Raw genomic sequence first — 23,162 nt, forward strand, 5'->3', positions numbered from 1 at the left:
TTTATTTTTAATACAGAGAGAGACAGAGCATGAGAGGGGGAGGGGCAGAGAGAGAAGGAGACACAGAACTGGAAGCAGGCTCCAGGCTCTGAGCTAGCTGTCAGCACAGAGCCTGACGCGGGGCTCGAACCCACAAACGTGAGATCTGACCTGAGCCGAAGCCGGAGGCTTAACCGACTGAGCCACCCAGGCGCCCCTATATGCAGTCTTTTGAGAGCAGATATAGTGGATGGTTCTCTCTATAAGTATAATGTGGGGAATTTTGAATTGTAATTATTATGCATTTTGAAAGTTTGATAAAATGAAAAACTATAAAATTTTAGATGTAATCTGTTCAAAATTAGTTTTGGCTCTTTTTTCATTATCAGGAAAATCTTATTACATGTGTTTCTAGGTTCCAAAAGCAGAAGAAAAATAGGTTTTCCTCATATTGCAAAATAATTATCTCTCTAGCATTTGAATGTTTTGGAATTGAATTATGTGAAAAAGATACATAAAGAAAAATCTATAGGAAAATACACTGGATCTTCCAAATGCTGTAATTGGGGAAAAAATAAGTAACTAGTTACAGGAGATGTAAATTCTGAAAGTGTTACGATAGTATTCCCTCCTGATTATGTTTTTGGTAGTTAGTACTTTGCAATTTCAGTAATTAGAGTGACCAAAGCAGAACATACTTTAAGACACTGATTTTTTTGAACTCTGGAGATTATTTATTAGAAACATTAAAGACACATAAGTACATACTTAATGCATTTTATATATGTCACATGTTATTTTTTTCTGTACTACGTTTGATGTAGACCAATGTTTCATTATGGACCTTGCCAAATTATTTATGATTTGGCAAAGAGAATCTGAAATCCTTGTAATATTTTCCTTCCAATTTTATTAGTGTCACTTCATTTAATTTGAACTTGAGCTGCTTTCCTTTCTTCCTACTCTTTTGAAAGTGAAATTGTTCACATTTGTCTACTCATATTCTTTCTTGAAATTAGGTCAATAGTTTTCTTTAGTATTCTTTGGCATAAGGTTTTATAATGTCATCTTTTAAGATAGCTCTTTATTAGTATGTTGCTTCTTAACCCTGCTGTCTTTAGGGTGATTTTTCCCTCATAAAATTTCTCTCACTTAAGATTTTCTCTTGTTGCCTCTTACAGAAAGCAGAATATTTCCTCTTCCCACATTGCCTCCCTAAATGTATACCCAACTCTCTAATATAAACATATATACTTTAGAAAATGAGGCTACAGTCCTAGTAACTTGATCATATAGTGGTTACTTGTGGGTTCATAATAATAAAAGACATGGTTTTAGTTCTTATGTCTTAAAGTCCTCTAAAAACGTTTTGCTCCTTTTTTGTTTTTTGTTATTTTAGAGGGAGATTGTTTCTGGGTGTTAATATTTAAAATTAAATTTGGGATGCCTGGGTGGCTCAGTTGTTTAAGCATGACTTTGGCTTAGGTCATGATCTCCCTGTTTGTGGATTTGAGCCCCGCTCTGTGCTGGCAACCCAGAGCCTGGAGCCTGCTTCAGATTCTGTGTCTCCCTCTCTCTCTGCCCCTTCCCTGCTCATGCTCTGTCTCTCTGTCTCTTCTCAAAAACAAATAAACATTAAAAAAGTTTTAATTTAAATTATATACTTTATTATATATAAACCTTTTTGAAAGGGAAGATCTTTGTTGTCTTACCAGCGTGCCGAATTTGCAGCTTTGTCAATTAAAACTGTGTATTCTGTTTAGGATTGCCACTTGGGATTTGACCTTACAGGCTTTTACTCATTACTTGGAGAGTCAGCATAATGATAGATTCCCTCTGCCCTTGTCTCCCTCAAGGTAGAGAGTTAGCTTTCTTGAGGATTTCTTGCCAAAGCTTCTAAATTTTTCAGAAACCTAATATGGATGGATATTGGCTTTTGGAATTGATGATGTTTGCTTTGTATCTTCGATCTTCACTGCTTCATATTAGATTTGAGTTAATGCGAACAGATTCTCAATGTACTAGGCCCTAGGCAAGATTTTCATAGCCTGGGCTTTAGATTTACTGATCGTATCTTCTAGTATTTTAAGGAATGGAAGATTAAGCATATTTGAGAAGCACTTTGTTTCTTCATCTTCTAGGAATTTGGGCACTAATATCAAATTAGCATTTTCATCTTCTTGGAATTTTGGTAATAGTAATTTAAAAATTGTTAGCACCAAAATATAAATATATACAAAAGTACATTTGCCAGTGTTCTGTATTACTTAATGGATGTCCTCTTTTTCATTATCATTATTGCTGTTGTTTGCAGTACTTTATGAATTTTCCAATTGGAGACTTTCACTAATGAGAGAAGCCTTATTTTTTCTCTGTATCCCTTTATAAAAGTGCATACCCTTTCACTATCTTTATTTGTCAGAGACTTGATTGTTATGGAGTTGATTCTTGCCCTAATAGGTACATAACACACTTTAGGGAATTAAAAGTTTAAATTTAATCCTTTAGTTTCCATCATCTCAATTTATTCTTTTTCCTTTTAAATTTAACCATTGTATCTTAATTTCTAACACTGTACTTAATAGTGTCTTCTCTACATTTATAACCTTATTTTATATCTTTCTCTATGAAATTTCTTGGCCAGCCATTTTGAATTTTTTGTCTTTAACAATTTGAGCATTAGTTTTCTTCTCTTTGAATTCTTCATATCAATATATAAATGTGATAAGTTTGTTCAGAATGTACATTAAGATTTTAATATTAAAACATACATTGGATCCTCAGTGTTACATAATTTATTAGTGAGCAGAATTCTATTTAAGGTAAGCTGTCCCAACTTCGTCTAGAAACAATAAAAGTTCTCTTAAAATATGTACCAATTACAACTATGTGAGAGTATTTAAAGACTTGTTTGTATGTGTCTTATACTATATGAAGCAGAGTTAGTCAGTGAGAAGAGCCTCAGATTAGAAATTTAGAGGCAAGCTTTTAACCTTTTCTATGCCTCAGTTTCTTCATCTTTAGGAAGTTATATCTTGAGTATCCATAAGTCTGGAAGGGATTTGTAACTCTATCTCTGCATTACTACTTGGTTTGGCAATATATTGTGTCATTTTTTTTGTACCAGCATCATGATACTAATTGTTTATCTTAGGTTTAATTTTTTGTTCATATTTCTCTGAACTGGCACCCTATGCCACTGGAGACTATTGACCTGGAAGCCTCCTAGTTTGTAGGGAAAATAACTTAGCATTAAACACTGGTTGTGGACAAATCTGAGAGTGGCTAATTGATGTGTAATGAATTGTAAGTTGATTACATGCACACAACGATCTTTCAGATGTATTTGCAGGAAGCTGTGATGTTGTTTATGAACGACTTGAATACTCTGAAAACAGGTTCTTTATAAAGTTAAATTTTGATGCTGCCACTGCAATATTTGTGTGTCACCTGTTGATTACTGTCATTTTTCAGATGAGTGTTCATCTGATTACTCTAGGTGCTTTTCCACTGTGGTTGTCTTAAAACACGTTGAACTATAATCTAAAAACCACACAAAATATAGCAGTTGATTCCCTGGTTAGAGCAACAGTTACGTTTCTCTCAGAACATGTTAGTCCAGTCTGTTGAACACAAGTGTGAAACATTTTATCTGAATTAGAAAACAAGGTAAGGTAATTGGTGAATGAATGAGTGAGAATCAGTGATTTATTTGCTTGATTAAAGTTGCTCTATATTATTGTACTATGAACACATTATTTAAATGCATTTGCAGAGTATGGAATTTAGGGTGAGTAAGTATCCAAGTCATAGTGGTTGTTTTAATAGTATTAAGGTTTTTGATTCTGAATTAAAATCTTAAAAATAATGCCTTATAGTTGAAAGTATAAAGAGAGAAAAAGATTTTTAAAAAAAGTTCACAGAAGGCCTATTTTGCTTAAGCATTTATCTCTTATGAGCTTTAAATTAATTAAGATGTGTTAGCTTTTTTTCTTAGTTTGTGGTATCTTCTTTTTATCACATACGGATAATTCAGAATGCCTTGCACACTGTTAATATTTAAGTGTATGTTATGGAATTAGCTAAATTATAATAAACTTTAAATTATTGATGCCAGTGGTAGGAGAAATATGATGGTTAGGGGAAAAAAAACCAGCCATATATCAAATTTAATTTTAGATTTTATATGAATATTTCACAGCAGATTTACTTTTGTAAATACATTTTTACAAGTAAAATGTAAAATTGTGAAATATTTGTGACCTAAGTGGTAACTGGTGATGGTGCTATAGAAACATACCGGCAGGTCAGAAAAAACTAAACTGAGGGCTGGAAGTTTTCTGTTAATAAAGTGTACACATTGTTTGGAGTTGACTATAATGAGATTACCCTTGATGAATGAGTTGAGTATTTAACAAGGAATACTTAAAGTATTTTCTTTACTTCTCCTTAATTGAAAAATTAGGTTTTTAGCTCTAAGTAACAGTTTTAAAAATGTAATAAAATAATAAATTATGTACCTTTTTCTTTTTCTTTCATTTTCTTTTTCTCTTCTTTTTTTAGGGTATGAGTATTATAGAACAATTAGACCCCGTATCTTTTAGCAATTACTTGAAGAAATACCATAATACTATATGTGGAAGACATCCCATTGGGGTGTTATTAAATGTGAGTATCTTGAAGAAGCTGTGATTCTTAACATTTGATCCTGTGATGTTTCAAAATATCTTAATTGGTATCATCTGTGCTAAATTATTAGCATTGTTTTTAGGTACATATATGTACCTACTACATACAGTAAATTTTCTTTCTAATACATTTAAGATAATTTGGATTTCCATTATTTTGGTTACATGAATAAAAAGTTTTTACTGGAAGACAGGCCAGTGCTTTTTTTTAATATAGGAAAATTATTTAGAATAGAAACCTAGTTTTTCTCTTGACTGACAGTCAATATGTTCTTTACAAATAAACCAAAGTAGCCTTTGGTAATAAGTAACCTTATTAATTTTTTGGTTTTATTTAATGTTCTAAACTCCATAAAAAATAAACAGAAGATTCTTCTCTTGAACTTCAGCTATTCATACTTTAGTAACAGAAGACAGATGGCATGTATATATTTTTCCTCTTTACAACAGTAATATTTCATGTAAAGAGTAGTAAGAGGTAGAAGTTTCAGGTAGTTGGATTTTTGAAAGAGATAATAACAATAATTTTTCCTCTGATAAATAAAATGGTATGGCTTTCCTGAAAGAAAATGTGAGACTTTTTAAGAAAGAAAAAAGTGTATATACTCAGGAATGAGAGGAGGAAGCAATAATGCGTTTGTTTTTTGGAGAGACAGAGAAATCGTGGAGACGATGATGATTAGTTTGGAATAATGTAGGGTAGCAGCTTGAAGTCCATGTTAGTTTAGTGCGATTTGAAAGATAGTACATTGTGGATTTTTAGGAGTGGTTTTTCTCTTAAGCAGTATTGACTAGAAGAAAAGTCTGTTAAGGGCTTCAGCTAATTCTTGAAATTTAAACTAGGTAAGCTACACTAATTTCCTAAAGTTTGAATTGGATCAAATAAAATTAATGAAATCAATGATGAGCCAGTCCACAATTAAAGTAAAAATCCTGGTGTATCTCTTAGATCTAGAACTTAATTTATATATATTTTGAATTTAGTCAAGCTTAGACAAAGAAGAGACTTTAGTATTTCATGACAAAAGTAGCTCCGATTTGGTTTAGAGAAAAGAGAGATACATTTTTCTTGAATATCTTGAATATCTAGATTCCAAATCCAAAGAAAAGAATCTAGGCTTCAGCTGTGAAGTTGACAAAGTTAAGCCACCAACACATTCAGAGTACTTGCCTTTGTAAATGAAGTCTGTCGTAACTAATATTTTTTTTCCCCCTAGGCTATCACAGAGCTCCAGAAGAATGGAATGAATATGAGTTTTTCCTTTTTGAATTATGCCCAGTCAAGCCAGTGTAGAAACTGGCAAGACAGTTCAGTGAGTTATGCAGCGGGAGCACTCACGGTCCACTGAAGCTCTGAATCCTCAGGGATGCCACCTGCACATACTCATTCTCTGTCCGGGGTCCCAGCCTAGCCCTTACCAAGATACTGGTCCTGGTTTGGGGGGATTCTGAAACCTCAAACTAATAGAACTTTCTTCTCTTCTTTTCTAGTAGGTGTAGTCCTTCCTTAATTTCAACTCATTAAAAAATGCTTTATAGTTTAGGGCAGTGGAAGGAAGGCTGGCATCAAAATCCTTTGATCAAAAAAGATGGCAATGTAAAGGCCCAGTTGTGAGAGACAATTTTTTGAGAGTAACTTGTAAAGCATTTACCATATCCTAAATTTGCACTCTTTGCAGACTTGTGCACATATATTCCGCTTTCAGAATAGTTTTGCAAATTGTACACAAACAAACAAAAAAAAGGGTGGAAGCTTTTTAATAAATTGCATTTATAAATGATCTGTATTAGAATATAATAAATCTCCAGTTATAGTCAATTACTACCCGTGTTGTACAACAGATACCTTCTATTTTAGTTGCTAATAAAGGGCTACACAACTCAAAATAGTCTGATTTAAACTTATTGCTCTGTGGTACATAAGAAAATTGTTTTTTTTAATTCTATCTCAGAATTTTTATGTTAAAAGTGGTAAACTTCAGCTCATGTAAAAATGTTAGGATGTATTTTATTTTTTACATATTTATGTGATTTTTTTTATCACAGATAGAGTCACATTTTAAAGTTAGCTTTAAAAATTACATACAGTTTGCCTTTTTGTGTGTGACATCACTTTGTGTCATTACTATATTGTAACAGTATAAATTCAAGATTGGTAAAAGAATGTAGAAGCACTCCTTTCCTTCAAAGATCGTGTTTGATAGGCAGTAGTCTGCAAATGAGGAAACCTTGAAGAGTATTCTTAGTGATTTTCAAATCTTTGCAGACCATACACTACTGCTATGCTTTTGTAGAGCTTTTAAGCAATTTGACTCTCTTATTTCAATTTTTAGCAAGATATCATTAACAATGACAAAACAAAACAAAAAAAAAAACCACTGGATTTTCTTACAGTCTACAAATTTTTTGTCATGATTTTTGGTGCGGCTCTTCCAACTAAAATAATGGTATGGTGTTGTATTTCTTTTTTTAAAAGCATAGACCATTCCGAGTCACTTGGGGGGGATATATATATATATCTGCACAGATATATACAGATATATATATAATTTGGTTACTTAATTATTGGCCACCATGCATGTACTAGGTTATACCTGTTTAAATCTAAAACTGGGTATCTACATTACACTGGAGGGCATTTATCTTCAGTGTTATGCCAGAATAGCACAATTTTTAGATGCCTTGCACCAATTTTATTTAAAAATTTGCATTTCTTATTTACTAAATATCAACTTTCTATATTCATGAATTGAGAAAAAATAATGTTTTGGATTCAAATTTACCCACCTATATGTGTATGGAAATTATACACATTAATGATTTATTTCTCATCATTTAGGTATACTTTTGAGTACCATAAATATTTATTCCTTATTTATTATATAGACTATAAAAATTTTAACTTGATTACAGAGTGAATTTTTATTATTTTCTGAGTATAAACCTGATAACACGATTATTACAGAAAATTTAGAAAATACTGAAAAGGATAAAGAAGAGAAAAAATTATCTGCAACTTCACTATCCAGAGATAACACTGTTAATATTTTTTGTATTTCCTCTCAGTCTTTGTCTATGCTATTTATATGTATGAGTGTGTATATGTGTTTGTGTGTGTGCATAATAACAAAATTGAGATTATATTGCCCATATAGTTGTATATCCTACTTTTTATAACTTAACTTCCTAACTACTCCCCCATGTCTTTGAAAATGTGATTTTTTAAAAAAATGGCTGCCTAATATTTTATTGTATGAATATATATCATAATTGAACCAGTTCTCTCTTTGGATATTAGATTGTTGCTAATATTTCACATTTATAAATAATAGTAGGATGGACATCTTTGTATGTGAAATTTGAACTCTATGTTAGACTAGTCCTTTAAGATTTATTCATGGGAGTGGGATGATTGGTTTAGATGGTGAGAACTTTTTAGGCACTTTAAAATATGGCCAAATTACCCTTCAGAAAGTTTGTACCAAATTAGCAACACATGAGTACCCATCATACTGCCCCTTCTCCACTAGTGCTTATTTTTAAAAAATTATTTTGACAGTTTCATAAGCAAATAATTGGTTGTATTTTTGATCGTTCTAGTAAGAGTGGCTTTACCATGAATCTGTGTTTTTTTCCTTCTGTGATCTTATAGTTGACTAATAGAAAACACAAGAGGATTGCTTAGCTTAAGTGGGTGACACCCCTGTGAATGTTTACTGTACCTTTAAAACTCTAGAGTATTTCAACATCACTTTACCCTTTCCTAGCATATGAGCATAACTTTCATACTTAGTTATGAAGTAGAAAGAGTTCCAAACTGTACTGGGTTCTAGTTCTGTCTGTGCTACTGATTAGTTCTCTTACCATAAATATTTCATGTTCTATTGAGACATTCTCATCTAGAAAATGCAGAAGTGATCTCTTAAGGACATTCTAGTATCAAAGTATTTTAATGTTGGGACTATTCTTTAGAGATTCTGGTGTCACTTAAATGTTAAAAACCTACATGATTAAATTAGGTTAGAAGTTTTATCTTGATTTCAACTCTACATGCATAATATTGAAAGTCTTCTTTTAACACAAAAGGGAAATTAATTTGCATAATTTAATAGTTACTATTACCTAAATAATAAGCTTTTCTACTTTAAGTGCCTTAAAAGTGTTTTATATTTGAAATCTAAAAGGTAAAGGAAATTATTATATAGTTCTATACAGTTTCTTTTTTTATGTATTTTTGAGTTATTTGCAGCAACTTTTTTTTTAACCGTAGATTGCACAGAGCAGTATATTCATGGATTCTTCACTGTTCTACTAGGGAGTCGTTGAGAAATGTATGGTAAAGATTAGCTCAGTGAGCAGGTAAGTAAATGCTTTGTCTTGGGTGGGCAACAAATCTTCATACAGAGCAGGATAAAGGACTATTCAGAGTTTATATTCAGTGTTTATATTTAGATACTTCAATGTGGGTGGTACATTCTGCATTAGTCACTGATTGTTACTGCAGGTCACAAATTTTTCTTTCGTAGTAAATAGTTCATTGCCCTAGGTTAGAGGTTGGCAAATGTTTTGTGTAAAGGTCTAGATACTAAATATTTGGGGTTTTGCAGGCCATATGGTCTCTGTCCCAACTACTCACCTATCCATTTGTAACACAAAAGCAGCCATAGGCAATGTGTATGTGAATGGGTGTGGCTCTGTTTCACTCAAAGTTTATTTCCCTAAAAGGAGAGCTAGATTTGGTCCATGGGCCATAGTTGGTTATCACCTGTCCTAAATGGTATAGTTTACTTGTAGTTCAAATACTGGTCTGTAATTTAAACTGCAACAAATGATACTCAGTTTCTATCTTCCCAAACCTCTCTCAATTTGATGTAGTCCACTTGGCTGGGTTTGAGTGTTAATGTAGAATTATAAAGGTAAGTAAGGAAGTGTGTAAAGGAAACTGGGATGTCTTAGGAACTAGTATTAAAGTACTTTGAAGCCCTTTTATTTGTTGAAGTCCATTGGGAGTTTTGCTTTGCTGCCATAAATTAAGAGTGATGAGTGGAAGTTGTGATTGGTTGTTGCAAATTACAGAAATTATTCTAAGCACTTGGCTACCTAGATAGTATTAGAAGATGGATGAGATGGACCTTTTATCTGAGTATTCTAGGGCATAGACCAATAAATTAAGAGATACTGTGAATTGTGACTCTAGTTTGGAAAAATAACTACCATCTTCCATCACCATCTCTTAATACTTAACCCCTCACTCCCACTCTGCCCAATATTTAGTTGATGGAAAAATTACTACACTATTCTGTTCTCATTTACTCTGGGTCACTGAAAACTTCATCAAAGATTAGTATTCGTCAATAGCCTGGCAGTTGAGTAGCGCTGGGGTATGGTTGCTTGAAAGACCTAATGTGGTTATGGAACTATTACTGATTAGGAAGTGTAATAAGCCACATGCAGTCTGATAGTCAGTCTAAAACTTTTATATTATTATGTTAGATGGTAAGTGGTACATATTAAGGAGGACATTACGAACTAGTGTTCATAGGGAGGCATCTGGAATGATAAAAGTCCTGAGTGCTGTAGAGAGTGGATGCAGTCAAAGAAATTGATATTTATCTTGGATAAGATAAGTTTAAAGAGAGGGAGTTATGTGTGGTTTTTTTTCCCAGATATTTGAGTACCATGTGTAGGAAGGAGTAGAGTTGTTCTTTGTTGTTCTTGGTGGAAAAATTAAGAAATGGAAATTTCTGGTTCTACATTTAATGTTCTGTATGAGAATTTCTTTTATTTTTTTTAATGTTTTATTTATTTTTGAGACAGAGAGAGACAGAGCATGAGAGGGGGAGGGGCAGAGAGAGAGGAAGACACAGAACCGGAAGCAGGCTCCAGGCTCTGAGCTGTCAGCACAGAGCCTGAGGTGGGGCTTAAGCCCACGAACGTGAGATCATGACCAGAGCCGAAGTCAGAGGCTTAACCGACTGAGCCGCCCAGGCGCCCCGAGAATTTCTAAATGCAAATCAGCTCTGTCCTCATAAAAGCATCGGAAGTACTTGAAAGCCAGATAGGTGGTTGTCAGGGTAGGATCCTACCTGTACTATTAGCATCAGCATCATTCTGGGTATATTGTTGGTGTAGATCTAAGTATGGGACGCCAAGCTGAAAAAAAGCTAATGGAATTAGTACAAGTAAAATGGAGCCTCATGTATATCAAACTATCGAGGGCAGTAGCTTTTAAATAAAAACGGATTTTGGTAATTTAACACTAACTTTCAACAAAGATTATAAATTGATGATTGTTACATGGTAGTAGAGGAACACTGGACCCTTAGAATAACTAATGTACTTTTGTTTTAGTTAAAGCCTTAAATATAAGCCAAAAGTTTCTATTTACTAAAATACATTTAAGTTGGTCTTTAAATCAGTGGCTTGGCTTTCTTAAACCGGTGCTTCTTGAACGTTAAAACAGCCATAACTGTAGCCGAAGAGTATGGAGGGAGCTTGCCCTTTTATACCTGTGAATGTCGGAATATGAGGAAGGGAGCCAAGAGCAGTTGGCAGATACATTTTCTCTGCCTGCTTTCTCTTTTCCCCTTAAATACAACTGAGTGGCTTGTCACATTATTATTGAGTGTGCTATATTTGGTAAAAGTGCTCTCAAGTAATGCTGGTAACTGGGACTTCTGTCTTTTTTAAAGTCACCACTGTGGATGGAATTTGTTTGCCTATCATAAGTTCATTGTTAAATGCTGCTTTTTGAGGTACTATGTTAATAATTTTAGAGTTTTAGATTTGTCATTTATTTAAAGATTCTCTGGGAATTTCAGACTGTTTCGTGCCCAAGGTATATCACACTTATTGTGTATGTGTGTATGTTTAACTCTAATACTAGGTTTTGGCCAACACCCTATAAAAGGATAGAAAAGACTTTTAAAGCCAATTCTTCTGATTTTGAAAGCCATAATATAATACAATTGGTTTTTCATTATAAGTTATAAATTATGTTTAAATATATATTTCATATTGTACAGTGAGGTTTTAACTTTACTAGCTGTAGTCCTGTGTTTTTTCTGTCATCCTAATAGTGAAACCAAAGAGCATATATATACCATTATTAAGCTATTGAAGGCCAGGTGGATTCGGCTGTGTGCAAGACCTGAGTTCTGGTCTTTAAATTGGCCAGTGCAACTTTTCGAAAACATTTTAATTTTTCTGACCACCATATTCTCTGAATTGCTTACTGAACATGGTGTTATATGCATTTAAGTAAAAAATACTAAAACATGTTGAAAACTAAAAAAAAAAACCTAGAATGATACATAAAAGACATATGAATAACAGAGTTTTGTTGAGTTTTTAAATTAAATACTTAGACTGGTGAACTAGATAGATTTAATAAAAGCATTTTAGCTTAACAATTTTATAAATTGAATTTTTTTCTACATTTTCTTTTCTTTTAAAATTTATCCACTTGAATCTGACATAATGGACAAAATTTATTCAATTTTGATAGATTTTAAGGCAAGGAGAAGAAAAGATAGTCTTCATATAAAGTGTTCTCTGAAGGACAGAAAAGCATACACCTTTTAGTTGGAAGCACTTTTTTTATTGGCTTTTTTCTCCCATTTTTGGTTTTTAATTGTGGAAACCAGCATCATTACTGATTTAAAAAAATTTTTTTAAATGTTTTTATTTATTTTTGAGAGAGAGAGAGAGAGACAGCGTGAGCAGGGGAGGGTCAGAGAAAGAGGGAGACACAGAATCCAAAGATAGGCTCCAGCCTCCGAGCTGTCAGCACAGAGTCCAACACGGGGCTCAAACCCACAAACCATGAGATCATCACCTGAGCTGAAGTCGGACACTTAGCCGACTGAGCCACCCAGGCGCCCCACTTCCTTACTGATTTTAAAAGATGGTAGAATTTAATATTCCTAGGCTCTTTGTAGTGCCAAATGAAATATGATAGTGTAAGTGTTGTGGTAAATTTGAAACCACTGGCCCAAGGTTCTTGGCTCATATTTTACAATATCTTTTTGTGTTTACTGGTATTTAGAAGCATTACAAAGTTCTAAAAACAATAATTAAAATGTGTGCCCAATGACTTGTTCAGCCAACTCTCAAGTAGAAAGATACTATGGCCTCTCTTTCACTGGAATTCATTTTCAACTTTGCTGGGGAGTTGCTGCTGATTTGCTGAAACAAGTCAGTGCTCTTTCCTAGAGCAGAGCTTATTTCTTTATTAACATGAGTTAGAATTCAGTGATATGACCCCTTCCCACCTTTGACTTTTATGATAATAAAATACCTTATCATTTAATATATTGTAGTTTTAATTTTTAAAATGTTTTACAACTTTTTCTTTTCTCTTAGTCTCTACGAAAAGTGGGCCGGACGTTACTACATTATTTTTATTGATAGAGAACCTGATTTAAGCCCATACAAATAATATGACTTAAATAAGTTTGCATGGCTAGTTAGTATCAGAGCGAGGACAAGAATTCAGCTCCTCTGATTTTCAGTCCTGTGTGTTAGAAATGCTGTACCTTATTACTCTATGTTTTGTGTTTGGTGCTGGCTGCTTGAGATATGTTGAATTCAAACAGTAATGGGATTTTGCAACTTTAATAAAAATGGGAATCATTCGTGTACATGTCTACTTTGATTAATTTAGGCAAAAATAGACTTCTTTTGGTAGATTAAAGTACTCCATACTTTTACTAACTCTGAAGACTTCTATTTTCTTTTCTCAGAAGTTTACTTTAAGACGTAAAAAGTCTATTCTGCTGCGTGCATTATTAAAATGCACCGCTGGTTTCTATGGGACACTGGCGACAAGGGAATTTAGGTTATTTGGTATGTGAGCTAGTTTCTGCGGTGAGACTTGGCAGCAGACGCTGGCTCTTACCCTTCCGGTCCACGCACAGCGTGTCCTGCGAGCACCCGTGCCTCTGCCTTGGATGGCCTCGCCTGCACACAGGGCAGACTGGAGATGCTAGGAAGACAGTGCCTTGGGAGCAGCCGTCAGCCAGTGATGGATGGGAGTTGGAGAATTATTCTAGCTCACATGCCCTTCTGGTGATGCTCGGAGGCGTATTTCATATTGTCTCCTAGAGTTTCCAGTGGCCTGGACTTCATTGCCCACCTCAGGAGACTGTTAAATATGTATTCTTTATCTTCTTCCTCCTCTTCAGTGTCTCACTTCCATGCCTTTATCGAGTGTTCCCTGGGATTACCTTCCAAGTGAGCTTGTTTTTGAATTCTTGTCTCACAGTCTGTTTCTGGGACCATCTAAAACACTTTTTTCCTGAACACACTTTTGACCTAGGAAATAAGTCATTACTAGTATTCTTGTTAGATGTGAAAGATTTCTTTAAAAAAGACAATTACTTTGAACAAGAGCTAAAACAAGTATTTTAGTGTTCTAATTTAGCCTGTCTCATAATTATATCCATGTTTAATTTCCTTAGCTTCATTTCATTGTGAAGGAAAAATTCAGAATAAGAAAATCTTAGCTAAATATCTTAGGTGGAAATCTCAAGAAGGACACAGTGAGTTACCTGTTTTGGTAGAAATTAAAAAGAATTTGGTCCAACTAAAAATACAGATTATTTCCTACTTGGATCTTACTTTCTCATTTCTTGCCAGGGCCTACTTATTCATAATCAGGGACCAGGATTAACCTTGGCTAACACTGATTGTAAGGATAAATTTAGTTCCTGGATAATTTCCCCAAAGATTTTTCTATGATTCTCACTAAGTCAAAACTTTTTTTGTGATTTTATTAAGGATTAAGGAATATGGAGATTATAATTTGAATAAACTGTACATTAAATTTAGTGCATTGTAAGTTTATCTTTTATAGTTTTTTGATATCTTTTTTTAAATTAGGAGTGTTGGGTTTTCTGTGTTTTTAGAAAACAATGTGGGAAACATTCATTTTAGGCACATGTTAATTGTCAGTCTTTTATCACGTAAAAATTGTGATATGTGTGTGAAATTTATGCTCTATTGATTTGGTTTGTGAAATGGAAAATAGATGAACTTAAGCGGGTTTATATTTTTGTTTCTTAGGACCATTCTTTTTTTTTTTTAATTTTTTAAATGTTTTATTTATTTTTGATACAGAGAGAGAGCATGAGAGGGGGAGGGGCAGAGAGAGAAGGAGACACAGAACAGGAAGCAGGCTCCAGGCTATGAGCCGGCTGCCAGCACAGAGCCTGACGCGGGGCTCGAACCCACGAACGTGAGGTCTGACCTGAGCCGAAGCCGGAGGCTTAACCGACTGAGCCACCCTGGCACCCTCTTAGGGCCATTCTAAGATTAGCATGCACAAATATTTTCCCAAAGAAAAAAACAAAACATTTGAAGAATATATTTTAATTATTCTGATCACAAAATAACATCTTAAAACATCTCTGTGTGTGTGTGTGTGTGTGTTTTTTTAAGAAAAATACCAGAGAGTAGATACATAGTGTTTTTCTCAATGTAATTTACCTTGTGGTGCCTTCAAGATTCTGCTCTGTTTTTGAGTACGTGATAGGACATTTGACCTTTGAGGTTGTATTTGTCTGTTAGAAATGGTCAAAAGTCAACTGGGTGATTAGATTGGATAATATGGTTTAGAGGGAAAGATGTTAGTTGTAAAAGAATAAGCCTGCCTTTCTCCTGGGATGCATTGAACTGCTCTCAAGTGGAAACTCTCCTTCCAGCATCTTGAGAGTGGCATATTGGAATAAGCTTGTAGTCTGTTAAAGTAACTATTTGTAAAATAGTTTTACAGATTTACTATTTGATAGTAAATAGTTGTGAAAAACTATTTGTAAAAATAATTTTTGTTACTTCAGAAAATTAATCTTGTTACTTTTTAGACATATTACATTCACACAACTGCCTAAATCCAGACAAGGCTTTTGGCATTTCAGCTAATCTCAAATGAAAGTTTGAAATCCGGTATAAGACCAGAGATGATTTTTAAAATGTGTAAAGCTGGCCCCTTTCCTCAACACTGAATGTTAAAGTGATTAAAAATGGGAATTATCTTTTTATAAAAGTCTTTACTGAAAACTTGACTTCTACAGTGTGAACAATCTCATGATAACCTGATGTAAATAAAACAAGCTTAAAAATTGTCTCTTTTCAAAAGTTTACATGTTTTCTATCACCAGTAGGCCACTTACGCAGTACTTCTGTATTAAGTATTTAAATACAACCTGGCCTTTTTAAGGTTCAGAAGTGCTTCCTGCCTTCCACTAATGTTAAGTACTTGTATTGATTTGAAAATGTTGTGTTTCTGGATGTTTGTTAACTTGATGAATCTTGCAGGGTAAGGCTTTTCGTGAAAGTTCTGCTTCGTACAGGTGTCAGAGAAAACTTGGATAAAACAATGATGCATGTTTTAAAAGTTAAAAAATTTTTAAATTTCTGTTTAAAATCAGATCTCCATAATTGCCATGGATAGTTTTGGTAATTTTTGTTTTCAGAATTATTTGTGTGTTAGGAAAATATTGTATCTTACAGTATCTGGTTTGCATTTTTTTCCGCTGTTTTATTAAAAAACTTCACATTTATTTCTCTTAACAAAACTAATCTTTAAATAAATGTTTACATTATTGAATGGGGAAAGTTAAACCAATTATTAGTACAGGCTAAACAGGCTAAGATTTAGGTCTGGCATTTTGAATGGAGTTTGGATTGAACATCTAAAGGATATCAGTTTCTACTCAGTATCTACTTCAGAGTTAACATTAGATTCAAAATTACTTGATTGTAGTTTACATTTTAATGTAATGTAGAGATTTTGCATTAACAACATTTTTAAATTTCCAGATTCATTTATACTTATTTTTAAAATGGAGATTTAAATAATTTTTAAGTAATAGAAATGTAGGCAAATATGTTGTATTTAAATTATTACTCATTTATTACTTGAAAGGAACTTTGGTTCTGTGCATCATAATAGCTTTTTATATCATATAACTACATTTTACTTTATTTTCTTCTTGAAATTTTACCTCTTTACTTGAAGAGATGTCTGTCCATAATAGCTTCATGTGTCTGTGCCCAGCTCATATGAGTGAAGTTACTATTACTATAAAATGGCTTAGAATGATAATTTTTGGCAGAAATTTTATAGTAATTTCATTACTACATGGTAACGAAAAGCTTTCTGATTAGAATCGCTAGCTTTTCTTGCTAGTTTCTACCCTGTTATCTCTCCTTCTCCTTCCCCTTTTTAATGTCTACATTGTTGGCATCTTCTCCACAATTTTAGGAAAACTAGATATTTGAAAAAGGAGTTATTTTCACTGAGTTTTAGCTTTTCTGTTCAAGATGAGCAGTGATAGGGAGATGTACTTCTTTTATAACAGCTTGTGGCACTTAATATTCTTAAAGAATAAACCTTTACCAAATTTTATACTCATTTGCAGATCAGCCTAGAACACTCTCAAGAAGGAAGCAGATGGATTGTGTAGTAAAATAGAGATACTGAGATTTTTGAGCATGAGGATTTTGTCAAGTTCAATGAAGAAGAATGTTCTTTCAATGAAGATAATGAGGCTTTTAAGTGGAAAATATGGTACAAAAATATGAGTAGTTAAAACTATTTTTACAAATATTAACTATATTGAAAACAAATTAAATAGATTATTCCCAAGAAAAAGATACTGTAGGTTTAAATTATCTTATATGATATGTGGGCATTAAAGCAGTCAGTGCCAAGATTTATCGGTTTATCTCCCCCTTTTTAGTTAATTGGAACAGGTAATTCACTAGTGTAACTGGCTTAATTCTATAATGCTTTTTATTTCCAACATTGAAACAGACATTTTGCTAAGAGAAAAGAGGAAAGATACAGACCAGTATACATCCTCCCACCCTCTTTGTTTTTTCTCCCTCTGTATATAAAAAACAACAAAAATAAAATAAGCTTGCTTTTAAAATTCTGTGAAGGTTGCCGTTACCGGAGAGAAATGTTTTCAGGGTAGTTCTAAATCTGTAGCTTCTTATTGTAGATAATTTGTTCATTCTCTGGTATTCTTAGCCATAACTTTTTTTAATGGAGAGTGGAGCTCAGGAGATAAGATACCCTCACAGTAATGCCATGTGGCTTGGGCACATGATTTTGGGCACATTCTCCTTTTGTTCTCAGATGCTTGATCTCCCCATCCCCCCAGTTAACAATTCTGGCCTGCCCCAAACCAGCCTCCTTCTTGCGCTCTTTCCCTCGAACTCTTTCCGACTCATTCTCCCTCCTTCACTGAAACACAACAGGGAGAATAAGACCCTATACATATGTAGTTACTGTATTTCATATTCTTAACTATCACTCATAACTTTAGCATTATCTCCTAACAGAGCAGTCCTATCAGTAATCCTGCTATTTTAGTTTATCGTCCTTCTGGATGTTGGTGTCATTTTCCGTAGCCTATAAGTGTATTGGAGACAACACCACTTATAAAGTTACTATTTTTCATTGCTTATGGTAACTGTTTTAATCTTTTGCCAAATGAAAACAAAAGTTTTTAAAGGAAAGAAAAATTATTTTATGCAAGTGTTTGTAAACATGTATGTAAATATGATGTTTTTCTTTCCCTCCAAAAAATTATTAATAAAAGTGGATTTTTAGTTTCTTCTTGAATGGGGTTCCTTTGTGCATAGTAGGGAAATTATGCAAGTCTAAAGCCACACTGCAATCTTTTAAATCACATCACGTCAGAAGAGATACAGCTTTTTCTGCTTTGTTATTTTTCAAACAATATTTATCCTCTTTAAGAAAGAATGTCATTGGTTTCTTTTTTTTTTTTTGATTGAGGTATAATTGACATATAACATTAATTTCAGGTATACAACATAAAGATTGAATATTTGTATAAATTGTGAAATGATCACCACAATAAACTAGTTAACATTTGTTACCATACAGTTATGAATTTTCTTGTGATAAGAAATGTAAGATTTACTATTTTAGCAACTTTCAAATATGCAATACAGTATTATTAATTATACCCACCATGCTGTACATTACCCCATCATGACTTTTTTATTTCATACCTGCTGTTTGTACCATCACCCATTTTGCCCATCCACTGCCACTACCTCTGGCAGCCACCATTCTGTTCTCTGTATCTATGAGCTTATTACTATTTTAGGTTCCATGTATATAAGTAAGATCATATGGTATTTGTTTTTCTCTGACTTATTTCACTTAGCATGATGCCCTCAAGGTTGTCACGTTTGTTGTCACAAATGACAAGATTTCATTTTATATTTTATGGCTAAGTAATATTCCAGTGTGTGTGTACACACACACACACACACACAGACACCACATTTTCTTTTTTCATTCATCTGTTGATGGGTACTTAAGGTGGTTTCCATGTCCAGTTGTAAATCATGGTGCATTGAACATGAGGGTGCATTATTTTTTTGAGTTAGTCTTTTCATTTTCTTCGGGTAAATACCCAGAAGTGGAATTCCTGGATCATATGGAAGTTCCATTTTTAATTTCTTGCGCACGGTTTTTCATAGCGGCCATACCAATTTACATCCCTACCAGTAGTGCACGAGGGTTCCTTTTTCTCCACATTCTTACCTACACTTGTCATTCTTTTTCTTTATGTTAATAACTGTTTCAACGAAGGTGATACCTCATTGTGGATTTGATTTGCACATCACTGATGATTTGTGATGCTGCACATCTTTTCGTGTACCTTTTGGGCATCTGTATGTCTTTGGAAAAATGTCTATGCAGATCTTTTGCCCATTTTTGAAATCAGATGGTTCATTATTTTACTGTTGAGTTGTGTGAATTCTTTATACATTTTGAACATTAATTCCCTATCCAGTCTATGATATATAATTATTTTATTTAGTAGGTTTTTCTTCATTTTGTTGGTGATTTCCATTGCTGTGCAGAAGCTTAGTAGTCCTACTTGTTTGTTTTTGCTTCAGTTGCCTTTGCTTTTGGAGTCCTCTCCAAACGTTGTGTCTGAATGCCTACCTTTTTATAAGTTTTATGGGTTCAGGTCTTAGATTCACATTTTTAATTCATTTGGAGTTATTTTGTATATGATGTAAGATAGTGATACAGTTTCATGTCTGTGTTGGTTTATATGTATTAAATGAAACAACCACTTTTCCTAGCCTTGAGGAGTGGTCTTGTTTAGGGAGCTGACCCTTATTATAGTTCAACCCTGCTCGAGCTCTTGGTTGTCTCTCTAACCTTTGTTAACCTTTGTCTCTCTAACCTTTGTCCAAGCAGCCTGTTTTATTTTTAATAGCTCTCAGTAGTTGAGGGTGTGTAGAGACCTGTTGGTGTTCTAAAGGGAGCTATTTCAGTCTGCACATAGATTCAGTCTGATTGGTAGCCAGAATCTCATTCAGCAGATTTTAAAGGATGCAGATATATACAGTTCTGGTGGACCACAAACATGAGCTTTTCTGGCCAACAGAGCCAGCTAATCTGAAGGTATCTCCTGGGTGGCAGTCACAAAAATTGGCACACCAGCTGAATGGATTAGCTTCTTTCTGGGAGATACTGGTGAGGTGTAGCAAGGCAAAGGGACAGTGTAAAGAGGGCATCTCCTGGCCTCTATTCCCCAAGGTCAGTTCTCTGGGCCTCTAGATGTGTACCAAACCTGAAGTCTGCCACTCCGGCTAAAACTAGAGGTATGTCTGCTGTCTTGAGCTCTGGGGCTGATAGTCTGCCACGAACTGCCAATTGTGGCAGTCTTGTGGGACCCAGGAATGAACATCCACCCCCTCACCGGAGCCAGGTGATCAAGGGGTATTTCCTGTATGGCAGCCATAAAAACTGGGGCACCAGATGTGTGTAATAAATAGGTTACCTCAGGGAGACACTGGTGCCCTGGAGCTTGACAGAGGGAGGGTGTGAAGATGGTGCCCATCAAGTCAGGATAAAAAGGGTGCCCACCGGCTTTTGCAAGGCAGAAGGAGAGTGTGAGATGGTACTTTCCAGCCTCTGTCTTAGTATCTCAGCAGGCCCCTTGCTGCTGCCTGATGCTTTCAGGTTAGCAAGCGGATCTCTTACACATAAATTCTGAGCATTTCCCAAAGAACGCTGTGGGTGAGTGACCCATGTGTGAGCCCTCCGAGAGCTGCTTCTCAGTTTGCTCTTCAGTCTTATGGATGTGAGTCTACAAGCTTCATTGGTTTTCAGAGCCAGATATTTTGCAGGCTCACCTTTCAGGTGCAGGTCTAAATAGTGGGGGTGCTCTTGTAGGATACGAACCCTGCACTCCTCAGGGAGAAGCTTCGGGTTTGCAAGTTCCCTCCCGATTTTGAATCACTGAGCTGGGGCTGAGTTTTATGGTGAGACTGTCAGCTCTGCTACCTGCTTCAGTGTGGCCTTGTTGGTTTGCTTGATGTGAAGGATTTGATCAGCTAGTTTTCAGGTCTTTTTCAGTGGAAATTGTTCCATATGTAGCTATGGATTCATTGTTTCTCTAGGGGAAGATGAGTTCAGGATCTTTCTGTGTCACCATCTTGAAGCATTTCTCATTGATTTCTAAATATTGTTTTTGAATGAATTAGGCCTCCAGACTGGTTGATCAACAGCATTTACTAAACCATTGAAAAACAAACAATTGGCTGGATATCTTTGTAATATATACTGTCATTCATGAAAACTCAATTTCAAGAAGAGAATAAAATAACCTTTTTGGAAATAGAAAGTTTGCTAATTGCAGTCCACTCATAAAATGGCATTAATGTGCATTGGGGAAAATGACCATCCTAACAGTGTTTTGCAGTTACCTCACAAACATTTATAAGAATTTTGTGCTTAATTTTGGACTCCACATGCAAAGAGGAGAAGAAAATCTGAGGTAAGTGGCATACATGAATGATGATTTGAGGAAACAGGATTTGGATGAAGAATTTTAAAATGTTTCAAGAGTAAAGTGGAGAGATCAGGGTTGACGGTATCTTTAGGTATGAGAAGGAACAAGGCTTGGGTGATGATGAGTTCCTTTCTATTTTGTCAATAATTAGCTTTACACAGTCATAAATGAGACTGGACTCTGGGAAAACTTTACTTGTGCAGCCCCAGGAGCATAACAGCATACGGTCATGGGAAGATATGGCGAAGAAAAGCGGAAATAATTTCATCAATAATGGTTTAGGTGAGATTCTGCCCTGGAAGAGCTTCGAAGATTAAGAGACCTTTAAGTGTGTTTTCAATTCAGGGTGAGATTGTAGAACTCATTCTTAAAACTGATGCCACAGGCTGTTTTGTGTGATGTATGTGTGCATGTAGGATTCAGAGAGGAAAGTAAGAATGAATGAATATACCTCACAAGTTTTAGAATCATTGCTTTATTTTAAATTCAAATCTATAAGCAGGATGATCAAGATTTTAACTTGGTGGATGGCCATTAGGCCATGTAACAGTACAAATTATTTGAAGACGTAGAGATTATGTATATGAAGCTCCTGGGCACTTTGGTGAAAATTGATAACTGATGTAAAATACAGCTCTTAAAAATGCAAAAGTTTAAAATTTGTTAACTAAATTCCTTAGAACCACTCTGAAATTTGGTGAGATCTGAACTAGGAAAACCTCAACTTTTACTTCATTAAAAGAGATGTTTTGTCAGGCTCTGTGCTGACAGCCGGCTCAGAGCCTGGAGCCTGCTTCCGGTTCTGTGTCTCCTTCTCTCTCTGCCCCTCCCACTCTCTTGCTCTGTCTGTCTCTGTATCAAAAATAAATAAAACATTAAAAAAAGAAAACTTTAAAAGAGATGTTTGAATTGACAACCTTCAGTTTTACTGTTTTGGTAACGAACTGATTTTTTAGTCTGGCACAGAAATCAAGACATCTGCAGCTCTGATTCTTACGGAAATAATGCCACTTAAAAACTGTTAGTTGTGCTTTTAAAATAGCAGTATACTTAAAACAGTTTTTCCTTTTTGGCAGTACTCTTACAATTTCTTTTAAAAGTCATATAGCATTTAAAAGTTTGTTGTTTTTGTAAAATTTTGCATATGAGTATTATGAGTATATTATTTACCTAGTAATTGAAAACGATAAAGAACATTGTTATATTCAGCCAATCTGTCGGCTATACCACAGGTCAATTCTTCTTATAGGAAGTACTGTTTAAAATAAAATCTGCATAGGGACATCTGGGTGACTCAGGTTTCAGCTCAGGGCCTGATCTCATTCATGGTTTGTGGGGTTGAGTCCCGTGTTGAGCTCTGCACTGACAGCATGAGTCTGCTTGGGATTCTTTCTGCCCCTCTTTTCCTGCCCCTCTCCAGCTCATGTTTGATCTTGCTCTTATGCATGCACTCTCTCTCTTTCTCTCAAAACAAATAAACATTAAAAAAATGAAATCTGCACAATTCAAACAATATACAGACAGTAGACTTTCATTAACAGGGAAGTAGCATACTCTGTGATGATCCTATTGTAGAAGACAAATATCAAATAAAGAGCGTTTTGTCTTCTCCCAACTTACCAGGATTCATGTGCACAGA

The 23,162-nt window shown here is 34.5% G+C and overlaps 1 protein-coding gene and 1 long non-coding RNA gene across 2 annotated transcripts in view; both read left to right on the top strand.

The window, feature by feature from the left end:
* MEMO1 (mediator of cell motility 1) overlaps positions 1 to 6,572 on the top strand; it is a 68,748-nt gene extending 62,176 nt beyond the window's left edge. The window contains exons 8-9 of the mRNA XM_029937998.1: positions 4,543 to 4,647; positions 5,885 to 6,572. Of these exons, the coding sequence (XP_029793858.1) occupies positions 4,543 to 4,647; positions 5,885 to 6,016 (237 nt within the window). The 3' untranslated portion in view covers positions 6,017 to 6,572. The remainder of the gene's footprint in view (positions 1 to 4,542; positions 4,648 to 5,884) is intronic.
* A 914-nt stretch (positions 6,573 to 7,486) lies between these two features.
* LOC115290189 lies at positions 7,487 to 18,294 on the top strand. The gene is made up of 2 exons (XR_003908007.1): positions 7,487 to 9,026; positions 17,090 to 18,294. It is a non-coding gene; the product is annotated as an uncharacterized LOC115290189 (long non-coding RNA).
* The last annotated feature ends 4,868 nt before the right edge of the window (positions 18,295 to 23,162 follow it).

This window comes from Suricata suricatta, chromosome 4, assembly GCF_006229205.1.
Source record: "Suricata suricatta isolate VVHF042 chromosome 4, meerkat_22Aug2017_6uvM2_HiC, whole genome shotgun sequence".
Classification (NCBI taxonomy): domain Eukaryota; kingdom Metazoa; phylum Chordata; class Mammalia; order Carnivora; family Herpestidae; genus Suricata; species Suricata suricatta.